General features: G+C 45.8%; 1 protein-coding gene across 2 annotated transcripts in view; it reads left to right on the top strand.

The window, feature by feature from the left end:
• The window catches only part of LOC147641004 (uncharacterized), a 48,560-nt gene that overhangs the window by 18,766 nt on the left and 3,594 nt on the right, over positions 1-26,200 (top strand). Inside the window, exon 4 of one of the 2 annotated variants that reach the window (XM_086817157.1) lies at positions 17,410-17,485. The exons of the other annotated variant lie outside the window; for it this stretch is intronic. Within the exon in view, the coding sequence (XP_086673283.1) occupies positions 17,410-17,485 (76 nt within the window). The remainder of the gene's footprint in view (positions 1-17,409; positions 17,486-26,200) is intronic. 2 annotated transcript variants of the gene reach the window in all.

The raw sequence follows: 26,200 nt of genomic DNA on the forward strand, positions 1-26,200 counted from the left end.
ATGGGGCAGCCAGCCGCCTGGGAGAGGAGCAGGCGCAGCAGTAAGGAGGAGGTGGGAAACAACTGCTTGCAGATGGAAGACAGCCGCCTGCTGATGGAAGACAGCCGCCTGCAGCAGCAGGTTCAGTCGCCTGTAGAGGGTCAGGCGCAGCCAGCAGTAGAGTCAACAGTCCCCTGCTGTGCAGTTCGCAGCCAGCCTGTAGAGGAAGTGAAAGCAGCCGTATAGAAGCATGCGCAGCCTGTATGGAAGAGGCAGCATGCGAGGAGATGGTCGACAGTTCCCCCACGCCAAAAAAGGTTGATCGCCGGGTGAAGAAAAATCAACGCCAAGAAGCTGCGATGTTGTTTACGCTTGATGGAGAGCCATATTAAATAAAAATTGAAGTGAAGATAACCTTAGAGCTACCCACGCATGCATGTGGGGGATTAGTGGGGGTTGGTGACCATGCCCACCCCCACACTCACTTAAAAGTGGGGCTCCCCACCTTGGCCCCAAAGTGGGTGCCCAAAGGGGGTGCCCACTTTTAAATAAGTGTGAACCCCTAACCTTATAAATCAAAGGGTTAGAATTTAAAACATTAAAACAACATGTACCATATACTTACCACCTGTTCACATGCACTGAAACTCGTCAGAATACAGGGCAGACTTCACGACTCACTGGCAGGCGTCCCCGCTCAGTAAGTAACACGTCAAGCAGGCAAACACACGAATACATGTCATGCGAAAACAGTTTCAAACATGCAAAATATGTGTGCATGTGCAAATAGTAACATGGACATATCTCCCGTTCATGGAACATGTACAAAATATCTGTCGGCACAAAACTGGCTCGACATAAAACATAAAAACCTGGTCTTCCTATGGAGTGACAGTCCCATAGGTAAGACACAGTTCCAGGCACGAGTTTCCCTATGGTGTGACAGTCCCATAGGTAAAACACGGCACGAATACTGGCTCTTCCATGGCGTGACAGTCCCATGGATCGAACACAGTCCAGGTCATACACGGGTGGCACTGATCTGGCTCCCGTCCATACGACACCATCCTGCTAACACACGGGTGGCACCAGTCTGGCTCCCGTCCATGTCAGCAAAATACTGGCCTCTTCACATGAGACACCGGCCTGGCCTCAAGTGAACGAGACGCAAAAAGTAGGAATGGACCAAATGGTCGGCCAATTGGTGACAGAATGAATCAAGCAACAGTCACATCAACGAGTCGTGTTCTTTCACTCTCTCTTCTATTGTGTATTGACTCTCTCTCTCTCTCTCTCTGTGCAATGCCATAGCCATAGCCACGTTCCCCTCTGAACCTCCATAGATTAGGGTTTATCAACATATGGTATCAGAGCTTAGCGCTTCTGCGTTGCTGTGAGCCCCTACGCTGTCCACGTCTTGTTGTTGCCAACGGTTGCCCATGACCTGTTGTGTTCCACTCTGCTAGCCGCCCTTGCGCTACATTGTTGAGTTGGACCAATTTGCTGTGCATTCTTCTTCGCCACCCAACCCAGCCCATAGCTCCGCCTACTGTGCTATAGCTACCACCGCGGGGCCCCTTGCACCGACCACTACTGGCCCACTTAGTGGCTTGCCTCTATGTTCGTCGCCCAATAGCTGCTGACTGCCCACGACGACCTGCAGCCTGCCATCTACAAACGTCTAACATCATTTGTCACGTGAGCTATAGGCAAAAAAGCATCGAATGTACTTGCAAAAATAAGTAAAAAACGAAGAGATACTATTAAAATTGTTTTGGGTCTTTTTCTCTATTCTGTGCAAATATACCGAATTAGAGTAATTACTCTTAATTACTTCGATAAATTTCAAAATTTAGGGTGCATTCCTAGCATTAGAGGGTTGCTACAGCATGCTATATCATCAATTTTGAAAACCCCCTTGATTAGAAAATCTAATTTTTGGGCTTTATTTAGGGTGTACACTGGCTCATCAATAAGAGCTAAGACTCCGTGTCTCCATCATTATGGGTTCACATTTGTTCATTGAAAAGTTTGACGGGGACAACTCTAAAATTCAGCTTGATGCGTGAAGGCCTTTGGCCTTACATCAAAACGCTTGGTGCAAACATGGCACCGCCCATATGAGTAACTTCCATGGAGCCAAATAGGAGCAGATTCACAATGGGGAAATTCAATGGAAGGAATTTCTCGACACGGCAGACGAAGATGCATCTCATCGTAATGAGAGATGGTGTCTGGAATGTGGTCAACACTTGGGATGAAAGACACGAAGCCCAAAGACGATCAAAGTGTTGAGAAGATCCGTACTTGGGAGGATTGACAAGGCAATGGCACTCATTGGGCTTGGATTATCTGACAATCTTATCCATCATATAGACTTCGACAAAAGCTCCAAAGAGGTATGGAAATCTCTTCCGCAACAAAATTATCAATTCCAAAGTCTTTCTCAAGCAGCATTTTTTTGGTCAAAAAATGAATGAGTCTGATGCTTTGGGAGAACCTTAAGTAATCTTTGTTCTATTCTACAACTCCTCTCTGTTGTGGGAGTAAATGTGGATGAAGATGATAAGAAAGGAGTTCTTCTATTAAGCATAGATAATGTCTCCAAGTACTCTAAGATTATGACCTATCTCCGACCACACACTTGTCTACCCCACACAAATGTCACAGCACCAATGTACTGTAGATACACCCAATGTACACTAAATGGCAGTTGAGAAAGGTGCCAAGTGTACCATTGATGCAAGGACCTGCAAATATATTGAAATGACAAGAGAAAGGGATACATAAAGTATTCGAAATGAGACTTGTTGACAGAAGAATGTTGAATTTGAGAGTGATTAGGGTGTCAAATGTCAATGTCGTCACCATGAGAAGGTACCCCGAAGACTCCTGAATGTGCCCTTGAGCTTGGTTCAGCTCTGTTTTTGGAGGAGGCAGCGAACGAGGAGGTTTTTGGTGGCCCAAACAAAGTCTGATTCGGGAGTTCTTTGGCTTGGGTGCCCCGGGATGCGATGAGGAACACTGTGATATAAAAAATTTCAAAAAATTTTTATTCTTGAAATTTGGCTCTGCATAGGTGGGGGCGGCGGTGGTGGTTGAATTTGGCTGAGCTGCCCAAATTTGGGTGGCAATTGGCAGGAATCACCAAATCAAAAAATTGATTTGGGGGTTCTTAAGTTAGATGCTAGGCGAGGTGCTATGTGTATGTGGCTTTGCAGATCAATCCCAAAAACAAGTAAAAAACCTCTTCCGAAAACTGGGTGTTGCCAATATTGCTGTGTGGGCTGAAAATCAGCCTTGGGCTGCACCAAAAGTAGGGTTATCCAATGGAAACCCTTGTTGGGGCCTATAACAAGCCTAGGGAAAGCGATAAAATAGGCTAAAAATGCAAAAACAGGCTGCAGCTTGTAGCGCACCTGCGTGTAGCAAATGAGCTGAAAATGGAGAGAGCAGCCAGCTGAAGATGCAATGAGGGCAAACTGAGGAAAAATCAAAAACCCTAAAAATTTAGGAAACCCTAAAACTGAAACCCTAATGTAGGCAAGCAATCAAGAGGCAAGTCCCAATGGAGGAGAACTCTGCTTTGATACCAAATGTTGGATGAGCTGTAGATTTAGGGTTAGGGTTTTCAACAACAAAGCACACACAATGATAGACTCGGGAGAGAGAGAGAGAGAGAGAGAGAGAGAGAGAGAGAGAGAGAGGCACACAACTCAATATAGATTGAATGATGGGAAATGTGCTTAAGTACAAAAGATAAAGTACACCTCATAAGTGGATAAGAGGGTGTACACATGCACGGGGATAAAAAACTCCCAGTGAGGGAAAAAGTGCTGTGGCCAATTAAGTGTGTTCACACATATCACTGCTTCTGACATAAATGTCTACGGACGCTGGTGTGTCCGTACTAGCGCCTGGCTTAGGAACACCACCACAAATTTTTCCAAATGTTCATGAAAAAGATCGTTCATCATTTGCTGGAAAGTGGCTGGAGCATCGGTTAACCCAAAAGGTAAAACGAGAAACTCGTAATGGCCATACTTAGTCCGAAAGGCGGTTCTTTCGACATGCCTTTCATGAATACGTATCTGGTGATAGCCAGTACGTAAATCTATCTTCGTAAAATATTTCGCTCCTGCTAACCGGTCAATTAGGTCATCTGATCTAGGGAGAGGATAACGGTTCTTAATTGTCAGCTTGTTCAATCTCTTGTAATCTATACACATTCTCCAGGTGTTGTCCTTCTTTCTCCTAAGCAACACGGGTGCACCCCAAGGTGATTTACTTGGACGGATCTGTCAAATCCCCTCTGTGGTCCATTCGGAGGGAAGCTCTGTGACACCCGACTCCTGAAGGGTGTCCACTAACCACTTGGGTACTCGAACAGAACGCGGAGCCTCCTGCCTTTGCTGCGGGGGCTCATCTCCAGCTGCGGGCTCAACCTCCTGAACTGACTGAGGTCATCCAGTTGGAACAATCGACTGGGAATCATCATCAGAATCCTCTGGGTCTCCAAGAAGTGGCGGCTCATCAACAGTGGAAACCGGAACATGCTCATCAAAGACCACATCCTTGCTGACAACAACCTCGTTCCTCTCTGGATCATATAACCTGTATCCCTTGGAAAGAGAGTTATATCCCACAAAGATAAGCTTTTGGGACTTTGAGTCGAGCTTCCCCCTCAGCTTCTTCGGAATGTGAACATACGCATCGCTCCCAAACACACGAAAATAGGAGACATCAGGTTTCTTGCCAAAATATGCCTCAAAGGGAGTCATGTTTGGTACTGAAGTCGTCGGAGACTGATTGAGGATATGGACAGCCGTAGCCACAACTCTCCAAAGTGGATGAGGAAGATCACGATGCTCTGGCATCGTCCTCGCCGTCTCCACCACAATCTTGTTCTTAACGTTCAACTACTCCATTCTCTGATGGCGAACCGGTATTGGCCAGCTCCCTCTTGATGCCTTGTTTTGCACAAAATCTCACGAAAGCATTAGAAGAAAATTCACCTACTTTGTCAGCCCGAAGAGTCTTCACCTGCAAGCTAGACTCTTTCTCCACCATTACGTGCCACTCCTTGAACCGAGCAAAAGCTCGGTCCTTCTGTGAAAGGAAATGAACCCATGTGAATCTGGAACAATCATCAACAAGCAGCATGAAGTACAAAGAACCTCCCAAGGATGCTGTCTGCATAGGTCCACACAAGTCAGTGTGTATCAACTCCAATGGTTTCGAAGCTCGCCTGGAAGCCTTCTTTGGAAAAGATTCCTTGTGTTGCTTACCACGAATGCAAGAACTGCAACGTCCTTGCTTGCTACCAACATCTGGCAAGCCAACCATCATCTGGTCCCGGAAAGCTCGTCGCAGCGCATCCACATTTAAGTGGCCAAACCGAAAGTGCCACAAGTCACCAACCTGAGAACCAGTCAAAGAGGAGAGTGCGGAGAGTTTGTATATACCATTCTCCACGCCGCCTTCCCAAACAACTTGGCCAGTCTCGCAGTCCTGTAGAGCAACAGAATGCTCCTCAAACTCCACCCGGAAGCCAGTCTTGTATACCTCATGCATTGACAATAGATGAAAACCAAGTGCTGGGACGGAAAGAACACGAGAGGAATGATTCCCCCTCTGCCATCGGGAATGATCTCCATCCGGCCCTCACTGTGTATTGGAATTGTGAAATTGTCGCCAATGAAAATGTGACTTGACTGTCGTTTCAAATTCAGAAAGAAGTCACGGGAAGGAGTCATGTGCTTGGAAGCACCACTATCGAGAATCCATTCCCGAGTATCCTTTGCGGTGAAGCCAACTGCCTCCTCGCTCGAAGAAGATGAAGCATCCGTGTCCATCATCTCTAAGTGCACAAAGGCTGGAGTCTTTGCAGCTGAAGCTAAAGAATCAGCACTCCGGGACACTTCCTCCAATAGTGGCCTTTCTCGCCACAATCATTACAGGTCCTCTCGGCCTTCTATTTCTCTCGGCCTTCAGTTTCTCTCGGTCTGAGTCAGGCTTCTTCTTAGAAGACTTCTCCGATGAAGCCTTCCCTTTGCCCTTGTTGTTGTTATTACGGCCTTTTGACCGTTGGCCAGTTAAGGCCTCAGAACCTCTGCCTTGTGGAGGGTTCGTGAATCGCTCTTCTTGGTCCAAGACCATGGGCACAAGCTCCTCCATGTGATGGTGCTAAATGTGACAGCAACGTTATGGCCATATCCTCTGATGATATCTCTTTCCCTGCCTGGAGAACTTCCTACTGAAGAGCCTGCAGCTTGTTGATGTGCTTCCGCATCATCGATGACTTTGCAGGATTCATCACCCGCATTTGAACTTCCAAGGAGATTCTCTTCATGGGTGACACCCTGTTGTAGAGAGAAGCCAAATGCTGCCAAATACCTCTGGCCAGCGTCATATGCTTTATGTGGTTGATCACCTGTGGTGTGCAATTGAGTAAGATGAAAGAACGGCCTCTGGCATTGACACGATCCCATAACTGTTGTTGGGGTAAAGGCACTATGCCCACCCTTATAGTGTGTACAAGCCCATAAGTTATAGTACATAGTACACTTAGTACTTTTAATGTACTAAGTGCACTATGTGTACTAGTGCAATATACATGTGTGATAGGGGAGTCACACACTCATGCCTCATGAGTTGACTTATCCCCACAACTCTCTCTCTCTCTCTCTCTCCCTTGTGCTTCTCTGTGTATGTCTCCCACATGACCTAACCCTAATTCTCCCACACAACTGGTATCAGAGCTTTGGTCCCTCCCTCTTCTCCTTGATGGCTCCTGCTGATTTCTGTCCTTCTGTTCTGGTCGTATTCAGCCCTGTCATGCTGGTCGCCTGCTGAATCCCTCTTGGAGCTGCCTGTATCCTCTCTGTAGCTCTGTCGACTTGATTCAGCTGCAGCCTGCGTAAATTGCAGAGAGAGACATAGCTACGTGTAGCATTACACAAGGCGCATACCTGGTATAGGCCAGACTGGCGCTAAGCGAAGACGTCAACAAACAAGCGTGTAGCGCCGGGCGTAGATGCGCTAGGCGAAGGCTACTAAGGCGAAGTCGGTGGCGGGCGTCCATCGAATATAAGCGCATAGCAAGCGGAGGAGGCGAAGGCAGGCAGGACATGCTGGCGAAGGCAGCAGCCGTTGAATCATTAGCGTGAGGCAAGGCGTGTAGGCGCTAGGCGAATACGTCAGGCGGGCGTGAAGCGAAGGCTATCACGTCATCTGAAGTTCAGCACCACTAGGCGAAGGCAGGCGTTGGCGCTCAGCAGCGAGCGAACCAGGCGAAGCGGGTGGCCCTTCAGCGTGAGCAGCGAGCGAATACACAGGCAACAGCAGCAACCGCAGGAGCAGACGACAAATGTCCCCTCGTGGGCTCAGCCGGGCTCCAGTGAACCCCCTCCTTGGGAGCGCAAGCAGGCTGTCTCTGAACCGGGCTTCGAAATACCCTTCTACGCTTACTTGCTTGCTTCTGGCGTTGTTGCCATAGCTGCGATTGACTCCACGTGTCCTCTACAGCAGCAGCAGCTAATTATCCACACGAATCAGCAGTCAACATCAGAATTGTCCCTCAAATCAGAATTTTCCCTCAAATTCAGCCCAAATTAGAGGTATTTTGCTTCAATTTCGGGAATTTTTATGTCCATTATTTGCAATTGAGCAGGTACAGGTGCCGAATTGCTCAATTTTGAGCGAAATTGGCAAAATTGGGTGACATTGGTCACAATCAGGATCAATTTGCAGGAAATTGGTCACAATCAGGATCAATTTGCAGGAAATTGGATGTCGAAATTTGGGGCTTTTGATGTAATTGTGCAATTAAGCACTCATACATGCTGTATGATGTAAAAAATTGCACATTTGAGCAAAATTGCAGCAAATTGCAGTGCAAATCAAGGGGCTTTTGTGCCGATTTGGTTGATTTGCATGCAAGCAATCGCATTTGATGCTGTGGATAATGTGTTGATGCCTTACAAGCACTCAATGTGCCTGTAAATCAAGGGGCTTTCATGTATTTGATGTATATGTGGCCAGGGGGAAGCATCGTGAACACTCTGGATGCCTTCATGTGCGTCAATGTACCATGTATGATCAGAAATTGATCTTAAATCAAGGGGCTTTTCAAGTTTGAATGCTTGTTGAGCTTGGCAAAGCAGCAGGCAAGACATTTATGCCTTGAATCCTCAAAAAATCAGCTTGCAGTCAAGGGGCTTTTGCCCAATTTCTGTTCGGGACTGTTGTATGCAGTGTACGAGACTGTAAAAGTCTGATTTTCACTCATTTGGACAGCCAGGAGAGCATTTATTGCTATTGTACCTGCTGGTACAGATTTGGCACAGCTTTGTGCAAGTTTTGGCATGGCTGTACACTGTTTTGAGTGACCAAAAGGTTCAATTTCAGTTGCTGTACTTGCCGGTACAGGTTTGGTACATCATTGGTGAGCACTTGGTACTGCTGTACAGTACTTTGGAAGGGCAAAAGAGCACATTTAAGGTGCTGTCCAAAATCTGCAGCAACCAGATTTTGGTGTTTTCATCACATAAAGTGGGAGAAAAGTTGCATTTGTGCTTCCGCAGTGGGAGATAAAGCTTGGGAGAACAATTGTGAGCACTTTGTGTGCTTTTGGTGCAGTGTTTGCACATTTTACAGGGAGTCAGGCATTGACAGGTTGCATATTGCTATGGCAACCACAGGTGAGAGCTCTTCATTGCTTCACATCAAGAAGCTTGAAGGCTCGCATAATTATGATATTTGGCAAACCCAGTGCTACAATGTGTTGCTCCAGAAAAAGCAGCACAAGCCTATCAAAGAAAGGGGTGTAATGCCCGCTTCTCTTACTGCTGAAGAGTGGGAAGATATGGATGAGCTGGCAAGATCTACTATCATGTTGTCTGTGTCAGACTCATTACTTTTCAGCATTCGTGAAGAGAAGACAGCTTGGGGAATGTGGCAGAGATTGCAGGACTTGTATGCCCAACAAAGTGCCTCAAGCAAAGTGTATTGGTTGAAGAAACTCATAGGTCTTCAGATGAAGGAAGGGGCGTCTATGACAGCCCATCTAAATGAGTTTAATGGTATTGTCAGCCAGGTCATTAATCAAAAATTGGCAATGGACGATGAGTTCAAAGCCACTTTTTTGTTATGCACTTTGCCAGAGAGTTGGGACACATTCAGGACAGCCACTAGCAATTCGCATGCTATGCTGTCATATGTAGATGTTGAGGGTGCTCTTCTTCAAGAAGAGATGAACAGGAAAAACAACTCTGTTGGAAAGTCCAATGCAATGAATGCACGTGGGAGATCCCAGCAAAGGGGAAAAAGCCAAGAAAGGGGAAGGAGCAAGTCTCGCTCCAAAAAGGATTTGGAATGCCATTATTGTGGCAAGAAGGGACACATTAAAAAGCAATGCTACAAATGGAAAAATGATCAAAAAGAAAAGGGAAAAGGCAAAGACAAAGAGAAAGATGAAGCCAAAGATGTAAAGCCAAAGGACAAAAGTGGAGTCAAGATTGAAGAAATCAATGTGTCACATGCAGGTGGCAGTGAGGATGAGGTCCTATTTACTTCTTCACTTGATGCCCATTCACTTCTTACAGGTGGTCATGGTATGCACTCATGGATCATTGATTCAGGTGCCTCCTTTCATGTCACAGGTTGCAGAGACTTGTTTGTCAGGTACACTGCTGGCAATGAAGGAGTGGTTTATTTGGGTGATAACCATGCATGCAAGATTCTTGGCAGAGGTGATGTGAGGCTTGTATTTTCAGATGGCTCACAGCTTATGCTCCATGATGTCAGGCATGTGCCTGAGATCAAGAAGAATCTGCTTTCTACTGGACAGCTTGATGATGCTGATTATGTTACCACATTTGGTAGTGGAAAGTGGAAAATTAGTAAGGGCTCATTGGTTGTTGCCAGAGGCTCTAAGGTAGATACTCTTTACTTTATGCATGCAGGTGTTTGTCACCATGCTAATGTAAATGCAACCGAGCTGCCGGAAATTTCTATGTGGCATAGCCGGTTGGGACACATGAGTGTCAAGGGAATGGAGCAATTGTCTCGTTTGGGTTACTTGCCTTCTCTAAAGTTTTCAAGTTTTCAGTTTTGTGAGCATTGTATATATGGTAGGCAACTACAGTGCCCCCACAAGAAAGCTCTTGGACAGAAAGATGCTCAGTTAGAGCTTGTGCATACAGATGTATGTGAGATGCCTCAGCTTTCTTTGAGAGGGGCAAAATACTTTGTGTCTTTTATTGATGATGCCACACGCAAGGTGTGGGTTTATCCTCTTCGTTTGAAGAGTGATACATTCTCAGTGTTTGAGAAGTTTGTTGCTCTTGTTGAGAATCAAACTGGCAAAACACTGAAGGCTTTGCGTTCCGACAATGGTGGAGAGTATATGTCCAAACAGTTTCAGGACTTTTGTGATGCTAAAGGCATCAAGAGGGAGCTCTCTACTCCTTATGATCCTCCACAAAACGGGACAGCAGAGAGGATGAACAGGACCATTCAGGAAAAGGTCCGTTCTATGTTGTCACATGCTGCATTACCTCATGGTTTTTGGGCTGAAGCTGTTATGACAGCCGTTCACCTTATAAACAGGTCACCTAACACGAGGCTTGGTGGGAAAGTGCCAGAAGAAGTATGGACAGGGAAGCCTCCGTCATACAAGCACTTGAGAGTGTTTGGTTGCGTTGCGTACGTGCACATACGCAGGGAAATGCGCACCAAACTTGATCCTAAGTCTCACAAATGCATATTCCTAGGATATGGTGACAGAGGTGAAATGGGGTATAGACTTTGGGATCCCATGAATAGAAAGATCATACGCAGCAATGATGTCATTTTTGATGAAACATGCATGTATAAGGAGCCTGCAAGGCAACAGGAGCCTGGCAGAGTCATCTTTGATGATGATGGACATCATGGACAACAACAAAGGGCTGTAAATCAGCCATTACAGCAGGAAAACCAGCCCTGAAATGGTGCTGAAAATGGTCCAAATGGACAGCCAGATATGGCAGAAGATATCCCTATGGATATACCACAGTTAGAGGAGATACCGGGCATGATATTTCAGCCTTATGGCATGGAACAGGAGCCACCAATGGGTGATATGCAGGCTGGACAGCAACCTGCAAATGATGGTCATTGGGTACGGAGGTCCACAAGACCCTCCAGAGCCCCTGACAGGTTTGTTCCAGGGGTTGACTACTTGATGCTCACTGACTGTGGGGAGCCCTCATGTTACAAGGAGGCTTTACAGAGGGCAGACAAAGCTCTATGGGAGCGTGCCATGAAGTCAGAGATGGATTCTCTGCATAAAAATGGAACATGGAAGTTGGTGCATTTGCCTGCAGGCAAGAAGGTTTTGCCATGCAAGTGGGTTTACAGGCTCAAAGTTGCACCAGATGCAAAGCCAAGATACAAAGCCAGGTTAGTGGCTAAGGGCTTTAAGCAAGAATATGGTGTGGACTTTGATGAGATCTTCTCTCCAGTGGTCAAAATGACCACACTTAGAGCTGTGTTGGCTTTGGTTGCGCATGATGATCTGGACTTGATTCAGATGGATGTGAAGACTGCTTTTCTTCATGGTGATCTCCATGAGGAGATATATGTGCAACAGCCAGAGGGTTATGCAGTAAGTGGAAAGGAGAAGCTTGTATGCAAGCTGAAAAAGAGTCTTTATGGGCTCAAACAGGCACCAAGAGAATGGTATCATAAATTTCTTGTATATTGATGATATGTTGATTGCCGGGAAATCTCGTAAGGAGATGGAAACCTTGAAGAAGAGGCTGCATGAAACCTTTGATATGAAGGATTTGGGTGATGCAAATCACATCTTGGGTATGCGGATACTTCGGGACAGAAATCAGCATGTGTTGTATTTGTCTCAGAAGGAATACATTGGCAAAGTCTTGCAGAGGTTCAATATGGACGGGGGGAAGAAGACTAGTACTCCTTTGCCTCCATATGTGAAACTCAGTGCTATGGACAGCCCACAGTCAGATAGAGACAGGGCTGATATGGCCAAGATTCCGTATGCTTCAGCTTGTGGCAGTCTCATGTATGCCATGGTTGCTACTAGGCCGGACATTGCATTTGCAGTGGGAGTGGTTTCTAGATACATGGCCAACCCTGGTAAGAAGCATTGGGAAGCAGTGAAAGGTGTCATGAGATACCTGAAGGGCACACAGGATTTGTGCATTTGCTTTGGCAAACAGGATGCATTAGTGCATGGTTACACGGATTCGGATTATGCCGGTCATCCAGATAACCGGAAGTCTACTACCGGTTATGTGTTTACATTCACAGGAGGTGCTGTGTCATGGATATCCAGGATGCAGAAGTGCACAGCCTTATCTACTACAGAGGCCGAGTATATTGCAGCCACAGAGGCTTGCAAGGAGGCATTATGGCTATCTCGGTTAGTGGTTGATTTGGGTTATACAGGGGATATTCCATTGTTGCATTGTGACAGTCAGAGTGCCATCCAGTTGGCAAAGAACCCTGTCTTTCATGCAAAGACGAAGCATGTGGATGTGAAGTATCACTTCATCAGAGAGGTGATAGAGAACAAGCAAATTCAGCTTGTTAAGATTCATACGGATGACAACCCGGCTGATCTGTTGACAAAGAGTTTGCCTCCGGAGCGGTTTGCTCATTGCAGATACTTGATGGGCATTGGATGAGGCCAATTTCAGCCTTGATATGGCCTTGTATATTATCATGTACATGCTGATTTTTCTTTTCCTTTACTTAAGGGCACTTTGCCTTTAAGTGGGAGGTTGTTGGGGTAAAGGCACTATGCCCACCCTTATAGTGTGTACAAGCCCATAAGTTATAGTACATAGTACACTTAGTACTTTTAATGTACTAAGTGCACTATGTGTACTAGTGCAATATACATGTGTGATAGGGGAGTCACACACTCATGCCTCATGAGTTGACTTATCCCCACAACTCTCTCTCTCTCTCTCCCCCTTGTGCTTCTCTGTGTATGTCTCCCACATGACCTAACCCTAATTCTCCCACACAACTGTGCCTATGCCTCCCGTTCCTTCCGAATAGAGGGCAACTCTCCTTCCTCTAACTCTGGCCGTGGAACCCCAACAACAATGAAATCAGCAAGGTCGTAAGACTTCAAAACAGATTCCATCATTACCTTCCATATGCCGTAGTTGTTCCTGTCCAACTGACGGTCCACCGGGAACGTGGGGAGTGTGGGGATCTTCACTGTTAGATATCATCCCCTACTTGTTGGCTTCCTATTTGGTGTCCTATTTTAGCCTCTAGGGCTGACCATGTTAGTCAGAGGGGCTGGTCACCCCTCACTCATATTTTACCCATATTTATTCCCCATTTATGGTCCTGGGTATCTTCCCAGTCGTGGAGGCACTTTATCTCTAGTCAGCTGCCTTCATGTAGGTGTATATATAGCTGGCATGCCTCCCTCATATTTCATTGCTTGCCTAGCTTGTCTAGCTGCAGTCCCTCACTTACGAGGTTCTCCCCTCTTGCTCGGGACATGTATTCCTTTTGATGATGATTGCTTGCCTAGCTTGTCGAGCTGCAGTCCCTCACTTACGAGGTTCTCCCCTCTTGCTCGGGACATGTATTCCTTTTGATGATGATTGCTTGCCTAGCTTGTCGAGCTGCAGTCCCTCACTTACGAGGTTCTCCCCTCTTGCTCGGGACATGTATTCCTTTCACTCGGCCCACGTTTTCCATGAGGGGGGCAGCAGAGGCCAGATTGAGTAGAGGATATGCAGCACTAGGAGGTCTAGAGAGGATGTGCTCACAGGTACAGTTTCAGGAGCCATGCACTAAGCTGTGGCTGTTTGACACGCTGGTCACATCGGCTATGCTATATGGAGTACAGATCTGGGGGCCTAGCCTAGATCGTCACAGTCGATCAGGATGCACATACGATGGATGGAGATCGATGGAGAGACCACTTGTGTCCATGATCTCCAGGATGATTCGGGCTAAGGCCTCGGTACCCCATGAGATTATCCGAGCCGAGATGGGAGCACCACCGATCGTAGTCGAGGCTCTTGCTAGATCAGTGTCCTTCATTCATAGCACTTGGGAGCTTCCCCGACACCGGTATGCACGACTTGCTATAGAGTCCTCTCATCAGCTAGCCATGGAGGGAGACACTTCATGTTGGTATGCGCAGATAGCATCCTGGTTTGAGCTCCACGGGTTCAGCTTAGACAGACTTCCACCCTTCCAGTACTCTCTAGAGGCACCCTCTCTCACCTTGACACATTCTGAGATTAGTAGAGTCGTCAGACAGGACCTCATTCAGTTGGACACTAGGAGGACATGGCTAGAGCCCTCACAGGAGTTAGGGACGAAGATGGCTTTCTATAGAGACCATCTTCTCCGCACCACTGAGGATGGCTTTATACTTAGACTGAGCTACATGGATACCCATTTGTCTCATGGATTGAGGGGCGCCATTGGGCAGATCCGCACCTCTTCACATCAGTTAGAGATAGAGACAAGCAGATTTAGAGGCATACCTCCAGGGGACAGGATATGTCAGATTTGTTGGATAGAGCCAGAGACGGAGGAGCACTACATCTGTCGCTGCATAGCATATTATGAGATTCGAGGGCGCTACCCTGTGAATTGGACATTCATAGTAGGCAAACACACAAATACAGTTCACGTGAAAACAGTTTCAAGCATGCAAACATGTGTGCATGTTCAGTTTGTGAGAGATTTAGGTCAACAAGCTATGGCGGATGGAAGCACTCCGTTAGGACTGTGTACGTGCAGAGAGTTAGAGAGATGCAAGTAAGTGAAAGTAAGAGCCAATGATTGCACAAGATAAAATGATTATGGATATGATCGATTGATGTGATTGAAAATGAAGTACAAGCCTCAAGTTATATAGGCCTTTCCCAATACCAAACCATTTGACCTTTATTTAATGCAAGCTTATCCACCCTCCTAAGAGGTGGTTGAGAAGCAAACACACTACTAGCATTTAAGGGGCTGTTCACACACACACACACACACACACACACACACACGCACACACTACCAACTTGTAAGGGGCTCTTCACACATTGTTACACACATATAAGCTCCGACTTATCTCAATCATCCGCCCTTTGGAGTGAAGGTGGCCGAGTAAGGCGATGGCTTGCTCATTGCGGTCGCCATATCTTATGCTTTTCTGGCACAATGTATCCTAGGTCTTTGTCGTCGCGTGAGACTATCTCCTAGACTCTTTAGTAAAAGCTGCATTTTGGTCTGCTAGGTAGGGAACATGGTGCAAGAGAACTTGTCTATTGTTGTATTGATAGGGCCATGATGTTGTAGTAGAGGCAGGTTGTTAACGAGTACACCAAGGGCTGTCCAAGGTTGTATGGTAGTTCACAGAAGTTGAGGGGCAGCAAAGCAGGGAAACATATAAGATCATTCAGGTGTCATGGTTAATGTTTGGAAGGGGCTGCTGTGAGAGAAGTCACGACAGTTGCTTGTGCACCTGGCTGATGGAGGATGCTGAAGAGGCAAGAGCTGAGCATGGGACAGGGCGGTGAAAGCAGGCCGAGCAGAGGAGAGGTTAGCGGCAAGAGGAAATCTCGAGGGGCCGGGCAGAGGAATAATGGTGAGGAGACTATGTGGCGCTGAAGAATTGGGCGAAGAGATGCGGTAGGGCGAAAAACAGGTTCCAGGCGGAAAGATGCGCGGGCAAGGGAAAAATGCCGCGGCAACGTGTCAGAGGGGAGTGCACAACAAACAAGGCGGCAAAGGCGGAGTTCATAGAACAACGAATACGACCTACATAAACTGGTGTTGCCGGAGCTGCAAAGACCTGCCTGCAGAGCTTGCCCTTTTAGCAGGACAATGCCGCCTTCGCTCTCTCTCGATAGTCCTCTCTAGGTGTTACAATCCTCCACAGATATGTGCCATGCAGAAGGATTTCTTGGAGCATGATGGATTCACTCGTGTAAAAGTTGGTGACTTTAATGAGTGATTAGAGTTGGTGACACTAAGTCAGTAAGAAGAGTTGATGACTCTGACTACTGTAGGTATGCATTCATGCAAGGGTTGGTGACCCTAGTGTCTGTATAAACTCATAAAGAGTTGGTGACTCTGTTTAGTGAGTATGTTAACTCATGGTAGGGTTCGTGATCCTGGTGAGAGTTAGTTGGGCTCATGCAAGGGCAATGGCTCTTGTGAGTATAGCATTTGGATCCAGCATGGGTGATGTCCATGGTCGCTACAGTTTTTGTGTACAAGATAGCAAGTTGGGAGATTTAATCCAAATCATTGCGCACAAGCATTTGCCAGTGAAGTGCACTTGCATGTGTGACTTGTTTTGTTTGTCTGGACATTGCATGGTACAGCCATCCGGAACGCCTGGACACCCCATGGACACGCGTGTGCAAACCTGTTTTGGGACTGAGGCGATGAATTTCATGTGTTTTGTAGGTGGTAAGTGTGCACACTCAACCTTATTTAATTATTATTTCTTTGTTTAAAGTCTATGGTTGCAGGTTCACATTCATTAAAGTTTGGGTGGGCAAACTTATTTTTTATAAGAGTGTTCACATTGGGCTGGACAATTTAATGAACTGGGACCAATTATGAGGTTTGGGCACTCGGGCATTGGACCAAAAGCCCACAAATTGCTAAAAGAGACCAAGGAGTTATTTTTGAAATCCACGAGTTGCTTTTCTGGGTGCTTGGGGTGTGGAGCAAGCTAAGGGCAGCCAAGAGAGCTGGTCGACTGCTTCTCTAGAGAGCACATGGCCTGTGGACATCAAAGAAGGGAGATATGAAGCTGGCCGACTACTTCTCTTCTTCTCTTTGGTGTTGGAACAGAGTACAGGTGGCTGGTCGATTGTTGACGTACCTGCAGCAGAGCTGGCCGACTACTCCTCCTCTCCTCTTTAGTGCTGGCCGTGTTGTACACAGGCTAGAGGGACCAGACAAGTTGCACATAAACTCCATAGGGCTGGTCGACTTTTTGTATTGATTCTCTTTTGGCTGGCTGTACTGAATTACAGCAAATCTCAGCCATACTTCATGGGTTTCCTTGAGATGGAATAGACATAGGTTGTGCCAGGCTTCAACACAGCTTTATGGGATGCAAAACGATTGGTCTAAGTGCTGTTTTGGCCTGGTTGGAGCTGCTGAATTGCATAATCGTGTGGACAGCTGTGAAACTAAGGAATAGTTGGTGATTGTTCAGCCGAGGTTGGTGACCAAGAGCTTGGTTTCATTGGACAGCAGTTGGTGATTGGTTTGGCCTTGGTTGGTGACCGAGGGTTGGCTTTATTTAGACAGCAGTTGGTGACTGGTTGGTGATTGAGGATTTGTTTTCTCTATTGGGCAGTTGGTGACTGCCTTGCTTTGGTTAGTTACTGAGAGCTTGTATTGTTTTGTTTTCCACAGATTTGGATAAATCTGGTGCTGACTGAGGAGTGGAACTCTCGAGCACGCGCATCTTGTACCAGAGAACACTCTGTTGGTAATAAAGATACCTCAGGGAGTGCTGTGTCATGTGCAAGATTATCTTATGTGGTTTCAGGATGTATATATACATGATGTATGTGACAGATGTATTGATTCATGCCCTGTTGTGATGGATGTTGAATGTATGTTGTGATTTGGGCCACTAGTTTTTTGTATTACACGTGCCCACTTGTGACATTGGTATTAGAGCAAAGGCTTCTTTCTCTGCTTGAGAAAGGACGATTTTTGGGCATACAGAATTTTTCTTGGCTAAGCATACAGAAGAGATAACATGAGCACTCAAGTTGAGTCTCTGGGCAAGAGAGGGCACCTGCCGAGGGATCTATTGGAATTGCTTATTCTCGTCTTGAGCAGCAAGAGATGGCAAATGCAGGAGAGACTGCTGGTACTGCACATACAGATCTTGTTGATGTAAGGTCTAAGTTGGAGGCCTTGAGGCGCCAAGTTAGACGATACCATGATGAGATTATGCAGTGGAGATCTTTGAGAAAGGATCCAGATGTGCAAAAAGTCCAGAGTACAAAAAGGAAAATTTCTCCCGATGCAGATCTCATTCAAAGAAGAAAGCCAAAGAGTTTAAGTTAGGGGATAAGGACATCAAATTTGAGAACTTCTTTGGGATGTGATTGGTGGATGGTCAAACTCTTGGACCATAATGCTGCCCACACAGGGTTGAATTCAAAACTCAGTTTAATGATCAATTCTTACCACCAAACTTTGCTAAAAATGTGCGTAAAGAATGGGATTGGTTGAAACAGGAAGAAGGGGAGTCGGTGCAGACTTACATCGCCAAATATTGGAAGGTGCTGCTGAAAGTTATCCCTTTCATGACACTCTCTGATAAAGAGAAGAAAAGAAAGTTTGAGTCTGGTTGCATCTGATCATTCAAGAGAGCCTTGAAGTGTACCCAAACCAAACCCTTCAACAGTTAATGTTAGCACATTCATCCCCAGATTCTACTCTTTTATGGTGCCCATTTGGTCCCTTTTGCATGGCCCTTGCTTGTGGGCTGGCCATCCCTTTTTCTAGTATTTTTCTGGATTTTTCCCAGCTTTTTTGGCATTTTCCAATCGGCATGTCCAGTAGCTCCAGTCGGCCTGTTTTGCAGCTCCAGTCGGCCAGCTTACCTCTACTATAAATAGTGGGTGCTGGCCTCTCATTGTTCATTCAGTCTTGTACATATTTTGCTCCCTCACTTATGAGACTTGTAGTGTCTCTTGCTTGGGACTGTTTTGCTTCAGTATATTCAGCATAGTTTTCTCCATATCTCTCTCTCTCTTGCACTCTCTGTTCAGCACATTCTAGTGCCACTGGTATCATCGCTCCCGGTTTAGCAACCTCTTTGCTGCCCCAGATTCAGCACTGTTTTCAGCACCTCCTCCTCTGCGTTTTCCTTTAGATCTGTAGCTCTTTCATGCTGCGTTTTCTGGACTGAACTTGGTCACTTTGCCTCTGTGTTTTTTCTCTCAGATCTGCAGCTTCCTTTACTGCGTTTTCTGGACTGAACCTGCTGGTTGCTGTGCCCTTTAGTTTGGCTTCATCAACACAGCCTTTAGGTACTGTTTGACTAGTTTTCTTCTATTCCATGTGGAGTTTGGGACATAGGCGGCCTGTTTTCTTGAGGACAGCAGCTTCCTTTACTGCGTTTTTTCTCTCCCGTGGGTTTTCTCCTTGGCAGAGGGGGTCTTTGGTGTTCCAGGCTTTGGTGGCACTCTTGGTACTTGTGGAGGACACTCTACTTCAGAGTTTGTGCAATTTTTTTCTTGAGATTGAGCCCAAGCTTTTGTGATGACTGCACCGACTTCTCTTCATATGTTTGCTGAGTCTGCCAAGTTGGATGGTTCCAACTACACCGTATGGACGGTGAAGGTGAAATCGGCCTTGCGTGGCGTGGATCTTTGTGATTGGCTTGTTACACTGGCCAATGCCACCTCTCACACCCTTGCTTTTGGTGGTGCGACTCAGGCATAGTTTGATATTTGGCAATTGAATGATTGACGCGTTTTCTCCTTTCTGATGTTGAACTGTCAGGATTCTGTTCTCTCTCATGTGCGTACAGTAGATGCTGCACATGAAGTTTGGAAGGCTTAGATCTCTATGAGATTAAGTCTCCGGGTTAGATTTTGGCATTGGAAAAGCAACTTATGAACTTATCAGTTTTTGCCTTTCCATCTTTATCTGCTTTCATCTCAAAGATGAAAGATCTTTGAGACGAGCTTGTTGTTTGTGGCAAGGACATCTCCACAGAGGACATGGCTATTCGACTGCTCTCCAAACTTCCAGAGAGGTTTGATGCATACTTTCAATCTCTTGTTTCTTCTCCTCGTCCAGTTCCAGTTACTTGGGAGGAAGTTCTCCCCTCTGTTATGCAGATTGAGTCTTGCTTTGAGGAGCAGACTGGCACCTCTGGTGGCCCTGATGGAGCTTTGGCAGCGCGAGATAAAGGGAAGAATCAACAAAAGAAAGGAAAAGGGGGTTCTGACAAGAACTCCAAGGATTCCGATAAGGATAAAGACAACAAATCTTCAAAGAATAAGGACATTGAATGTCATGATTGTGGCAAGAAGGGTCACAAGTCATCCCAATGTCACAAGAAGAAGTGTGATGAAGCAACAAAGAACTCTTCCTCAACGGCGGTGTCTCAACCCAAGAAGGATGATGGCATTCTTCTCTTAGCAGGTACTCGGTCTTGTGACTTCTCAATCATGGTCTTGGATTGTTGAGATAGCGGTGCTACTGCTCATATGACACCCCATCGAGATTGGTTCGAGGACTTCACTGCCAGATCAGGCGAGATCACTCTGGGTGATTCTTCTTCTGTGCCAGTGCATGGTCATTGCCCCATCTTCCGTTCTGACGAGGACAAGAGGTACTTCTCTGATGTTCTGTATATTCCAGATTTGGCTTTTAACCTTTTATCAGTGAATGCTCTTACAGCTCAGGGTGCGGAGGTGATCTTTTCTCGTTATGAGATTACCATTCGTGATAAGGCAACTGGTAGCATCTTGGCTAAGGGAGTCCAAGATAGTGGTCTCTACAAGTTGACCGCTCTCCTTTCTTCCGGTGCTTCTTCTGCTCTTTGGCATGCTCGGTTTGGTCATTTGAGCTATCAGCTTCTGCAGCAAGCTTCGAAGGATGTGGGTTGGTTGAGGGATTACCGACCATCAAGGCTCCGTCTACTGCTTGTTCCTCTTGTTTACAGGGGAAGCAACACCGAGCCGCCTTTTCGAAGGAGGCGACACACAGATCTTCGACATCACTTGCTCTCATTCATGTAGACTTATGTGGTCCTATGAGTACCGCGTCTTTGAGTAAGGCGTTGTACATGCACATGATGGTGGATGATTTTACCATATATACTTGGGTTTTCTTTCTGAAGACCAAGGATGAAACTTTTCAGCACTTGTGTGATTGGAGAGCTGAGGTGGAAAAAGAGACCGGTCACTCGGTCAAGGCTCTCAGGACCGACGGAGGGGGTGAGTTCACAACAGGGCATTCGGGGACAGCTTACTACATCATATACTCCATCACAGAATGGAGTTGTAGAGAGGAAGAATAGGACCATTATGGAGATGGCCCGTGCTATGCTTGAGCATTCCTCCCTACCTTGACGTTTCTGGGCTGAGGCGGCTTCCATTGTTGTCTACATTCAGAACAGGTCTCCTACTGCTGCTCTTCTAGATAAAACTCCATATGAGGCTTTCCATGGCGAGAAGCCCTCCGTTGTTCATTTCCGGATATTTGGGTGTACTTCGTATGTTCATGTGCCTAAGGAGCATCGCTCCAAGTTGGACTCGAAGTCTCAGGGCATGACTTTTCTCGGATATAGCACTGTGTCCAAGGCATATCGTCTTTATGATCCTCAGGCCAGCAAAGTTGTTGTGAGCCATGATGTGGTGTTCGACGAGACTCCTACATCTTCAGAGGGGGTTGGTGAGCTGCTTCTTCCCGCGGCTTCTGTTACACCTCCAGCTGAGGATACTCAGTCAGATGATGATGATGATGACCTTGCTCCTTCTTTGGCGAGTTCGAGCAGATTTGTACCTGGTTGGTATCATCAGATAGTTCTTGATTCTGGGTTACGTGAGCTTCCTTCTGCTCCTCCGCCTGATTCTCTTCGGCGTTCTTCCAGAGTTACAGGGAAACAAATTCATGAGGGCAACATGTTTGTTAATTATGCTCTTATGTCTACTATCATTAATGGTCCTTCTGATCCCACTTCTGTAGACGAGGCTCTTTCACATGAGCCTTGGCGTCGTGCTATGTAGGCAGAGCTGGATGCTATCGAACTGAATGGCACTTGGATTTTGGTGCCTCGGCCACTGCAGCGTAAGGTGATTGGTGTGCATTGGATCTTCAAATCAAAGTTCCGAGCTGATGGTAGCTTGGACAAGCACAAGGCGAGGTTGGTTGCCAAGGGTTATGCTCAGCGCCCTGGAGTCGACTTCGATGAGACCTTCGCTCTGACGGCCCGGATGACTACCATTCACACCGTTCTTGCACTTGCAGGACATCATAGATGGCCCGTTTTCCAGATAGACGTAAAGTCGGCTTTCTTGAATGGAGAGCTTACACAGGAGGTTTATATTGATCAGCTGCCAAGATTTGTTGTTCCAGGCAAACAAGATCATGTGTACCGGCTAAAGAAGGCTTTATATGGTCTAAAGCAGGCTCCGCGGGCTTGGTACCAGCGGATTGATGAGTTCTTTCAGAAGCTCGGCTTGCGCCGTTCTCACGCAGATTCGAACCTTTATATCCTCCTTGAGAGGGGGTTGATTGTTATCATTGTAGTCTATGTTGATGACCTCATCTTTACAGGTTCTTATTCTGTGCGGATCCGTTCTGTTATGGATGCTTTAGAGACAGAGTTTGAGATGACGGATCTTGGCCTCTTGCATTATTTTCTTGGCTTTGAGATTTGGTAGACCTCGAAGGGCATTTTCTTCTCTCAGCAGAAGTACACTCGGGAGATTCTCGACAAATTTCCGATGATTGGGTGCAAACCAGTATCTTCTCCTATGGATATTGGTGAGAAGAGATTATGACGCAAATAAATGACTTGCTTGAGAAAGGGTTGATACAACCCAGCTCATCTCCTTATTGTTCACCTGTGTTATAGGTACAAAAGAAAGATGGAACATATAGTATGTGCATCAATTATCGTGTCCTTAACAAGGTTACGATAAAGAACAGATTTCCTATTCCGTGCATCAATGACATTCTTGACAAGTTGGAAGGTGCAACTTGTTTTAGCCGAATTGATCTCAAGAGCGGCTACCATTAAATACGAGTGGCACTGCAGGATGTACATAAAATTGCTATCCGAGCGCAGTTTGGGCTTTATGAGTTCTTGGTAGTGCCGTTTGGACTTACCAATGCACCGGCCACATTCAATCGGATGATGGAAAAAATTTTCAGAAAGCGTAGACAGTTTACTGGAACCTTATTTGATGATATCATTGTGTTTTCCAAAGATAAGGAACAACATCGTGGTCACTTGGCTATTGTGTTCGAAGAGCTTTGTAGTCACAAGCTCTACATAAATGGTAAGAAGAGCGAATTCTTCTTATCGGAAATTCACTATCTTGGTCACATTGTATCAAAGGAAGGCGTACGCATGGGCCTGGTCAAATTACAAGCAATCAAGGGCCAGAGTTGCGTATAGTGCATGAAATTCGAAGTTTTCTGGGATTATGCTCGTATTACTGACGCTTCATTAAGCACTTTGCTGAAATTGCTTTGCCATTACATGATCTCACCAAGAAAAAGGCAGTTTTTCAGTGGGGTGATGTACAAAAGAAGGCTTTTCATGGTTTAAAACAAGCCATTATGTTTGGGCCGGTTTTGATTGTGCCAGATTTGAACAAACCATTCTCCGTTGAATGTGATGCTTCTGGAGATTGTATTGGTGCCATATTAAACCAAGGAGGACATGCTGTTGCATACGAAAGCTATTGATTGCAACATGCGGAACTTCACTTGCAGGTTTATGAGAAAGAGCTTCTAGCAGTCATTCATGTCCTCACTGAATTTACCGTTAAGAACGGATCATCAAAGTCTTCGGTACTTTCTTACTCAAACAAAGTTGTCTAAAAGCATATGAGATGGGTAAATTTCCTCTCTATGTTTCATTTTCAGATTTTACACTCTCTTGGAAAGAAGAATGTAGTGGTTGATGCGCTTTCCCGAAGGTCTCAAGTTTATGCCATTATTGTGGCCTATCATCAAGACCTCTCAGATATGCAAGATACCTATCACACAGATGATGATTTTCACATATGGGCTGATTTACAGTAGGGTAATTCAGTCCCGAATTATTCCATACATGATGGGTGTTTGATGATGCACAACCGCCTTTATGTGCATAAAAACTAAAGGCAAAAAGTGTTGGAAGAATGTCATGTACCACCTTATGTAGGACATAGAGGCATTCTTGCCACTACGCAGGCTTTGGAGAAGTATTTCTTTTGGCCTCAGATGCGTAACGACATTGATGATTATGTTCGCAAATGTTTGGTTTGCCAGAAGGTCGGGTTGCTTCAACCGTTGCCGATTTCGAATCAGCCTTGGGAAAGTAATGCCATGGATTTTATCATGGATCTTCTGGAAACGCAGAAAAGGAATGATGCTATTTGGACTATTGTGGACAGGTTCAGTAAATAAGCACATTTCATTCCAGTGCGGAAAACCATATGGCATAAAGCCAGAGCATATGGCGAAGATATTTTTGGCCCAAATCTTCAAGCATCATGGCATGCCAAAGACAATTTGGGGAGGGGGGGGGGGTGTGATCCTCGCACCACTAGTCTCTTTTGGCGTGCACTATTTGATAATATGGGAACCAATTTTCCTCGGCATATCATCCACAGACAGATGGGCAGAGTGAAATTGCAAATTTAGTAGTGCATGTGTTGAAATCTTATGTTTCTGACCGCAAATCAGACTGGGAGAAGTATTTACCACTTGTTGAGTTTGCCTGTAACAATAGAGTGCATACTTCTACGAGTAAGGCACCCTTTGAAATTGTGTATGGCTAAGTGGTTTCGCCTCCTATCCTATGCACCAAGGACGAGTAAGGCACCCTTTGAAATTGTGTATGGCAAACTGATTTTGCCTCCTATCCTATGCACCAAGGATGAAATATTTGCAACAACAGATGAGTATGTTGGGGGTCTGGATACTACCTTCTCACAGGTCATGACAGCCATACAAAGATCCCAGGAAAAGCATAAGAAAGCTGGAGATAAACATCGAAAAGACTTGCAGTTCAAGGAGGGCATGGTTGTTTCTCGTACCGGTACGAACCTGTTCATACCGTACGGTTTCGTACGATATCGTACGCTATGAATTTTTTTTTCTCCCCTCCTCCCCACCTTTAAAAAAATAATCCAAGTGCTTAACAAAAATAGAAATTCTACTCAATGAAGATCCCAAATGCCCGCAATACTTCATAACTTTCGTGTCCACTCAGCATTCCAATGGGGTTACTGAGAGACCCAAAAAATTTGGCAAGGTAGATTGGTAGTGTACACTTGATTGGTAGGATGAGGAGAGAATCTTGCTACATCACTTGGAGATCCTTGGTGTAGGTAGGCTAGACAATCAGATCCTCAAGTTATGTACGAGGGAGAAGATTTGAACAAGGTCATTTTGATCTACAGAGGAGTCCCTAAACCTATCACCCTAGATGCACTGCCCATATCTGTGCAAGGACGGTCTCTTAGTCATAAACACTACACCGATAGACCTTTGGTATCGCATTACCCATGCAAGCTCCTTTTTGGAGACAATTGGGAGATCCAACTGAGAGAGACACATCTCCATGTTCTGGTTCCTCAAGCACTGTGGACTCCTCCCCTCCCAACCTTCCCTCACATTCAAGCTTGAAGCTCCATAGTTTGTCAGTGTTAAAAAAAAAACCGTATTTTATCGCACGGTATTCCAAAATTTCATATCGTACCAAAAATTCCCGTATGGTATCGTATTTTCGTATTGTGACAACTATGGAGGAGGGTGATTGGGTTTTATTGAAATTCCAAAAAGCTTGCCTCCGTCAGAAGACAGGCAAAGAGAGAATGTATTCCAAGCTATCTTGTAGGTATTATGGACCATTTTAGATCTTGGAGAAGATCAATGAGATAGCTTTTCGATTCATGTTACTAGATCATTGGCGGATACATAATGCCTTTCATGTCAGTCTCTTGAATCCGTATGTTGGGTCCTTTGGAACCGGTAGTGGAGGACCAACCGGAGATTGACGAATTGGAAGAAATCTTGTAGCCTGAGCAAACTATCTTTCACAAGGAATGAAAAGCGCCTCGTGGCAAGCCTATTCGTAGATATCTGGTTAAATTCAAAAACTACGCCGCACTTGATGCGAAGTGGGTTGATGAGGAATACTTTAAGGACTACCCGGATCTCCTTATAGTATATATGGACGCTTTTCAGTTGAGGACAACTGATTAGAAGACGAGGGGGATGTTACAATCCTCCAGAGATCTATGCCATGCGGAAGGATTTCTTGGAGCATGATGGATTCACTCATGTAAAAGTCGATGACTTTAATGAGTGATTAGAGTTGGTGACTCTAAGTCTGCAAGAAGAGTTGGTGACTCTGACTATTGTAGTTAATGCATTCATGCAAGGGTTGGTGACCCTAGTGTCTGCATAAACTCATGAAAGAGTTGGTGACTCTGTTCAGTGAGTATGT

This window comes from Cibotium barometz, chromosome 2 (assembly GCF_041138505.1).
Source record: "Cibotium barometz isolate CiBa-2024 chromosome 2, ASM4113850v1, whole genome shotgun sequence".
In the NCBI taxonomy this organism is placed as follows: Eukaryota; Viridiplantae; Streptophyta; class Polypodiopsida; order Cyatheales; family Cibotiaceae; genus Cibotium; species Cibotium barometz.